At 31.5% G+C, this 7,500-nt stretch overlaps 1 protein-coding gene across 21 annotated transcripts in view; it reads left to right on the top strand.

Annotated features, from left to right (window-relative positions):
- The window catches only part of rdgB (retinal degeneration B), a 229,034-nt gene that overhangs the window by 135,797 nt on the left and 85,737 nt on the right, over nucleotides 1–7,500 (top strand). For 16 of the 21 annotated variants that reach the window (XR_011046236.1, XR_011046241.1, XR_011046245.1 and 13 more), the window contains one exon: nucleotides 4,870–4,893. The exons of the other annotated variants lie outside the window; for them this stretch is intronic. Coding sequence is in view for 6 of the 16 variants with exons in the window: in XM_068385539.1 (XP_068241640.1) it covers nucleotides 4,870–4,893 (24 nt within the window). In the remaining 10 variants the exon portion in view is untranslated. The remainder of the gene's footprint in view (nucleotides 1–4,869; nucleotides 4,894–7,500) is intronic. 21 annotated transcript variants of the gene reach the window in all.

Raw genomic sequence — 7,500 nt, 5'->3', positions numbered from 1 at the left:
GCTATTCGTAGGGTTTCAACTGAGGAGGCCTGAATAACTCGTGATCGTATAAAAACGGAGAACGGGAAATTCACCTCTCTTACTCGAGCTAACAAAGAAAACGAGAGAAGGGATAACTCATATCTGTAGAACAGGGAATGAGCAGTCTCTGTTTTCGCTCTCAAGGTTACATAATAAAAAAACTAACATCACACAATAAAACAAGAACATTAATAAAATTGATTGCTTTTCTTAGTAATTGTAATAACCAAGAACGAAGAATAACGACAACGTAACAAATAAACATGGATATAGTCTAAATCGAAGCCTCTGAGGCGAGTACAAACTAACAGACTAAATCGCTAAACTTTAATTCGCTATTCTTTAAATCGCTATTCTTCGTAGGTCCAAATTGGACTTGCAAGCAAATAAATACCATAGTAAAAATTAATGATAACACTAAAAGGCCATAAAACGTAAGTGATATAACCTAGATGACAGAGTACCAGATGGGCAAAATTAACTAGAATATTTACCGAAGCGAACATAACACAAAATGGCTGCCGATACCTCGGCCGGACAATCGCTTCCAAAACTAAAAACCACCATATTGGAAACAGAACAAATGCCCGGTACTGTCAAAAGCTGCCAAAACAAACTATGGTACTTAACATTGGTAAGGGTGAAGTATCAACGTCAGTCATGTTGAATTAACGACAATCACTTCGAAAAACACTGGGCAAAAACACTTATCAACTTAGCGGGCAAGTCCAAAACAGAAGGATGACCTGGTGAGCGCGAGTGGTAGGTGTCGGTAGGGTAACCCAACTGTATTCTCTAGGGCCTGTCACGGCCCTCCCCCTTTGATGAAGGGATTATCTAAATGGAAGACAGCCTGTGAATAGTGTTTTACAAACGCCCTTGTTAGATATACGACACCAACAAGGTGCTCGCGCGAGGGTTGTAACCTCTGCATTCCATGCTTTTAATTTTCTCTGGTATATTTGGAAGATTTATATCAGAAAAAGTACAAAGAAGGACTTTTTTGCCGGCCGTCACAGGTCTCTCCCCAGAAATAGATTTTTCCTTCGTCAAAATCCCTTTTCTTTGACCTAGTGTTCAAAGCCTTTGCACACAATCTGGATGTTGACTCGTGTTTATATCTGGCATGTGGGAATGCCTTGCATAGTTTGTGAGCTGCTGGGATTCTCAATAGTTAGGTTCTGTGGTAGCGTTTAGGCAGATACTCCCAAGTTTCTTTTGATATTATCGAAATTCACTTTTTCCATTTTGACATTTTCTATAAATCTTTTTTTCAGACTTCCTCTATTCTGAATCTAAAAAGGAACTTAATCATATCAGAACATACTAGAACATACATTTTCTTATCTGGACTTATTTGAGAGAGCAGGTATAAAATCTTCCATTGATAAAGTTTGTTTTGTTAGCATGAAATAGATCAAAATTTTATTTTTAGTTGACTTTGAACTGTATTGAGTATTGCAGTAAATACACTATAGAATAAATGTCACATGCCACATATGAATACCTGCTCCTTCCTGTAAGATATTCCTACTTAGGTGGTGTCATATATCATCTTTCTAATGAAACAAGTTTTGCATAAAAAGATTACGTTACTCTAAAAGCCATTGGGTTAAAAGCAGAATAAAAATTTACATTAGTAACATTATAATGTAGGTACAGTATTTAAATGATTCAATTTTCAAATTTAAATGGCCAGTATCATTAATTTGACTATTTTGTCAGATTTAGTTTATTGATAGATTTTTTAATAAGCTGAGTAAGTGATAGATATTCATGTGTACTGTACAAAAAAGCTGATATTCAGAATATAAATTGAAAACTACATATGTGATCAAATATTGTTCTAGTTTTTAACCAATTAACAATGAAAATTTTAAGATGCCTGGTACAGCTAGAGAATTAGATTTTATGACTTATTATTGCCTCGGTGTTTTGTTGCCTCTTATTTTTGCTGATTTTAATACAAGTTATTTTCATTCCTTGTGCTTGGAGGATCTTGTCTTATATTTTACAAGTAATGCATTTCTTTTATTGAAGACATCAAAATTAAGGGTGGTTAGGTTTGGTTTTGTGGCTAATTGCATCATAATTCTTTTAATTTAATAAAGTAATTCTATCCTCTGTGTTCACTAACTCCATTATAAAAATGGATGAGATTAGAAAAGCTTCAGATACTGAGTTACTACATAGTAATTTTTTGGTTTATTTTGAATTATCCCTCTTTTACCTAATTTACTATTAAGTAATATTAATACTATATGGTACATTATAAAAATAAATAGAATAGCATATTTTTTATGTTAAACTACTTTGTGTTATTTCTACTATCAATGTAATATTATTACCTCAAAAAGGTATTCATGGATGAAAGTTATTCTTCAGTCAATGCAAACTGCATTCCATATCTTAATATCCTTGAATAGATCAAAATAGTAATGGCAAGGCCCTGGCATTTTTAGGATCAAAGGGAAACTAAGTATTCATGTAGCATATGTCTAGTGCTTCAAATCTGATTTTTTATTGAGACTTAATACTGAATTGTTAGGTATTCTTTGCCAGTAGTAATAGCACGACTGAAAATGGCCAAGGAAATTGGTAACTTTGCCGATTGTTTCTTCATATCAAATGACATTGCAGTATAAAGTAACACAAAAATTTGTAAAAATAATTTGTACAATTCAGTGTTTTGCTACTATCAAATTAGTTTAAAACTACCAAATATGTGAATGTTGTTATAGAATTATTTTAAAGTAAATTTTGCTGAGTAAATTAGCAATTAACCCTTTTACCCCCAAAGGACGTACTGGTACGTTTCACAAAACTCATCCCTTTACCCCCATGGACGTACCGGTACGTCCTTGCAAAAAAATGCTATAAAAAATGTTTTTTCACATTTTTTTTAATTTTTTGAGAAAATTCAGGCATTTTCCAAGAGAATGAGACCAACCCGACCTCTCTATGACAAAAATTAAGGCTGTTAGAGCAATTTAAAGAAAATATACTGCAAAATGTGCTGGGGAAAAAATTACCCCTTGGGGGTTAAGGGTTGGAAATTTCCAAAGAGCCTGGTGGTAAAAGGGTTAAGTAATTTTTCCAGGACTAAAATTATCATATTTTATATATTTGAAATTTTTCCATCTCAGTTAATTTTAAGTGGAAGGATTTACATTAGGTCTCTCATCAACAGTTAAGAAACTGGCTCTTATGATTTCATCACTTACTAACACATAAGTTTCTCCAGTTTTATCACCACTAGCTTATCCTACTTAATTTTAATATAAAATATTTTGAATTAAATTTGGAATATTTTAGAGTTTTAATTCTTAAGGGAAGAAATTAACTAAACTAGTAAGTTGATTCAAAAGTTTTCTTACTTTGTTTCTAAATGTCATCTTAGCTGGAGAAGTTAATACTAGATCAGGTTTACCATGGTCTGAAGTATATGTAGGGCTTAGCAGACAGGTTGCATGGCTATGGAAACCTGTCATGAAGCAGATAAAAGTTTTTTTTTATACTCTGCTAAACATGTTTTTCATTTTTCACAATATCTTAAGACATTTCATGAGTGATTTCAGTTGTCCCCATCAATTCTCTGGGTTAGGGGCACCACTTCACGAATTTGAAAATGTTTATATTTGATGCCTTTTTAGGAATCTGAAATTACTAAATAACATAGATTACATTTATATAATTTTATCAAAAAATCATTCAGACCACCTGCATTATAGATAAGACCTGTGGCTTCATTAACCTACTTTATAATCAGCTTATAGATTTTTATAAAGACTTAATATTTATTTGTGTAAGGGGCTCTATTCTCATCTCCCTACTACTTTTATAATTTAAGTGGTCATATATGGCAACAAGCTCATTGAAATTTACAGTAGAATATTGAATACTATTTCACACATAACTAAAAAAAATGCCTACTGTACATTTATGAATTGGTTTCCACAACCAGAGTACATAAACAAATCCTCTTCAACCTTTGGAAACATAAGTATAATGAAGTTGATATGCTTGTAGGCTGCCTGAACTTATAAAAGTAAGAAAAGCTGTCGTTAAGAATGATTTCTGAAGGTAAAAAAATTTAAAATACTTATCATGCAAATATTTACAGAGCACTGAATAGTTTTTCCTTCTAGAGACTATTGGATTAATTTCTGCAATTACTATAACTTTCATGTCTGAATTTAACTTAAAAGCTTTTGTTGATGCAACAATATATGCATAAATTGACTTTACAAATTAATTAATAACATTTTAAAGTTTCCAAAATTCAATGAGAAAAATTTTTTTACTTTTGAATATTTACCACAAGAATCTATGTAAGTATCTTTGCCTTTGAGAAAGTTGATGTTTATTTTTCCTCAACCTGTTATCTTTAATACCTACGTTTATATAATTTTTATGTGGAGTTCTCACAGAACATGCAGTGTTACAGTCTTAAAGACATACCTGGCTCTCATAGCTAGGTAGTACGGGGCTCGGAAAGTCACAGGAAAAGACCTCATAAGTTGCTATGAATTTAGATCATGTTAGGGTTGTTGGGAAACAAAAAAACTCATTTTACCCAATGGTGTTTTGTAATTGGAGGAAAATCCCTGTTCCAAGTTATATTCCATAGACATAGATCAACAGTAGTAGGTGAGTTAGCAATATAACAAAAGGCAACAATACAAGAATTGGTATTATCATGTAATAAAGTGACTGGTTTTGTGAATGTGAGTTTAGAAAATCTATTGATATTTTTCCTGTGAATTCCTTTCCGATAACCGGCACCACAGATTTGTGGGGCAGTGCATGTTTCGTTGTCTCATTGTTTTATCTGTTTGTTTTATGCAGGGTCAGCCATCCCAATAATCAAGGGTATGTACCGAGATGTCTAGCTCTATCCCTCTCTCCCTGCATGTGTAGAATTGTGACATGGTATTTTGATAATGTACTGTAATATGAAAATTGAAGATGAAGACGGTGCTAATGCTTGAGATAACGTCCCTAGTTAGCTTTACGTTTTATTCCTCTTTAAATATTTTTTCTTAACACACACTCATTGAATACATGCTCTTCATGTTTTTTAAATATTCTATCCTGCTAATTGAATATTATTTTACTTGAGTGTGTCTTTATTCCAGTTTAGAAAGAGGATAAAATGAAAGCAGCTGTGGCCAGATTTTGACTTTTTAACCGTTTGATTTTTACATTTTTTTTAGGAAGTCTTAATTCTTAGACTGTAATCTTCTAGTGTATTTCCTCCCTCTGTTATGGTGAAATTTGTTTCTTGAATAGTATTATTAGATTCGTGTATTTTGATATTTTTGTTTGTGTTTGTAGTTTGATAAATCCAGTATTTTTAATAGTTAAATAAAAATCATCATAAATAGAGAATTTAGTAGATGGTTTAGTTTATAGAAGTGGTAACCTTAATTATTTAGTTTGATAATATTCCAGATTAAAAACTGATGAGACTTATTATACTTAGTATTAAAATATCCAAATATATGCTTGTTAAGAAGTTTGTTTGGGGCTTTTTTTAAATTCCATTTTATGTTTTCAGGAAGTGAATTTCCTCTCGATAACTTTTAATGGCATATTGTTTAAAGCTTTCAATTGTATAATGTACATGTGAAATTTAATCTTGCTTCTAGTTAGTGTTTGGTATTAATGTTGTTCCTCAATAAAGGAATTTTTAAACAAATGTAGATTTAATTTGGAAGATAGAGAACGGAAAGGCTTTGTCATTGGTGTCTTCTATTTTGATTTGGCATTATGGTTATTTTATTTCAGATACACCTTTTCAGCATTCCAGGAAAAGAAATTTTCTTCATTAATTAATTTATTTTAATCCATTTTTTATTAATTGATATTTGAAAAAACTCTTATCTTTACTGCGGGAAAAACACTCCTTTGTTTTTCTTGAAAGTGTTAGTTAAAAGTCAAAGCTGAAAAAAAATAGTTAATTAGCTTACTTTAAGAATACAGTATTAAATACAACTTGGGTGAAGGCATTAGTTCTTCTCTATAATATAAGCCTCTTTTAATAAAAGCTATCTGAATAAGGACATTTTCTACTATAAGTCAAGTTGGTTAGGATTTAACAATGACTCATATTAGTGGTTAGGGAAATTTCATTGAATGTATAGGCAGGTTTATGAAGATTCTGGCTCATAGCTAGTGGAGAATTTTATAAAAAAAAAAAGCTGTACAGAAGCATAGTTAAGTTAGCATAGAATTTTGTAACATAAGCTGCACAGAACCATAGTTGAGTACACAACAAGTGTACAATGTTGTATTTTATTAGTCTCTCTACATATATTCTTTCAACATATGACAGTTTGCAGTGTTTTAACCCAAAAAGACAAAATTAATGGATGTAAATGCATTGAAAGTGGAAGACTTTTCTCAAATTGCTTGTCTCTCCCTTTTTGTTGAGTAATTCTTCTTTACTAGAAAGTAAGAAGGGGAGGCCAGTTATTTATTCTAACATCATTATTTAGCAACTTGTTTTTATTACCCTTAGTAATAGCAATATAGAAAAAATTTGGTTTTTATAATGTATGAAAATTTTTGCTTAGAATTCCTTTAGTAAATTGAATATCCTTAAATAAGCTATGGAGTGGTCATATTTTTTTGTATGATAAGTATTCCGTTACATTGAACATTCCTGCGGAGATATTATGTTCAGGTAAAAGTTCTCTTATGATTTAACAGTAGCAGTTTGTTCCCTAAATTTTAGAAATTGTCACTGAATGTAGGACAATAGTAATTTTCAGTGTAACCAAAGACTGTGTAGAACTTTTGACAAGTAGCCAAGTCTTTGTTATATTTTTTTTTATTTCCTTCAGGCATTTTGGAAGTTTACTAATTTTTCACCACTTGTCTATGCCAACACTTCGTTGTTGCTGTGTAAACAGTACTGTGCTCTTCATATTTCATTAACCTCATCAGTATTACAAGCCTGTGTTCGGTGGTTAATGGGTCTGGTATTTTTATATCTCTGTTAACGCATTGCCACTAATGCCTTTTAAGGTTACCATTTTCTGAAGTAATGAACTTCTCCAGTCTCCAATCTGTGATATTTTTACATCATATGGAATATTAGGCTGTCCTTTGTATAATGTCTTTTAAATCTGTGTACAATATAAAACTTCTGGTTTCAGCTACTTGTCAAGTTCATGAGAATTGTTCTTTTGGCCTAGGTTATTTTTCTTAGTGTAGGTTTCCATTTGATATCATTAGCCAAATTCGTTGTTTGATATCTCTTAATGATAAAAAAAACATATGATGATGACAGCAATCTTGCCTCTGTGATATCCCATCTTGTTCTTTAGCACAAAACTTGCCTTTCTTTATCTAGATAAAGGTTAATACAATTAGGACTCAAATAGATAAGTTTAACTGGTTATACTTGAGCAAGATAAAATATTGGTTATCAACTTCTGAGCAGGTAACCATTCAGGTAATTAAGAATAAACA

This window comes from Palaemon carinicauda, chromosome 13 (assembly GCF_036898095.1).
Source record: "Palaemon carinicauda isolate YSFRI2023 chromosome 13, ASM3689809v2, whole genome shotgun sequence".
Classification (NCBI taxonomy): domain Eukaryota; kingdom Metazoa; phylum Arthropoda; class Malacostraca; order Decapoda; family Palaemonidae; genus Palaemon; species Palaemon carinicauda.
This window is presented reverse-complemented; position numbering and strand designations above follow the sequence as displayed.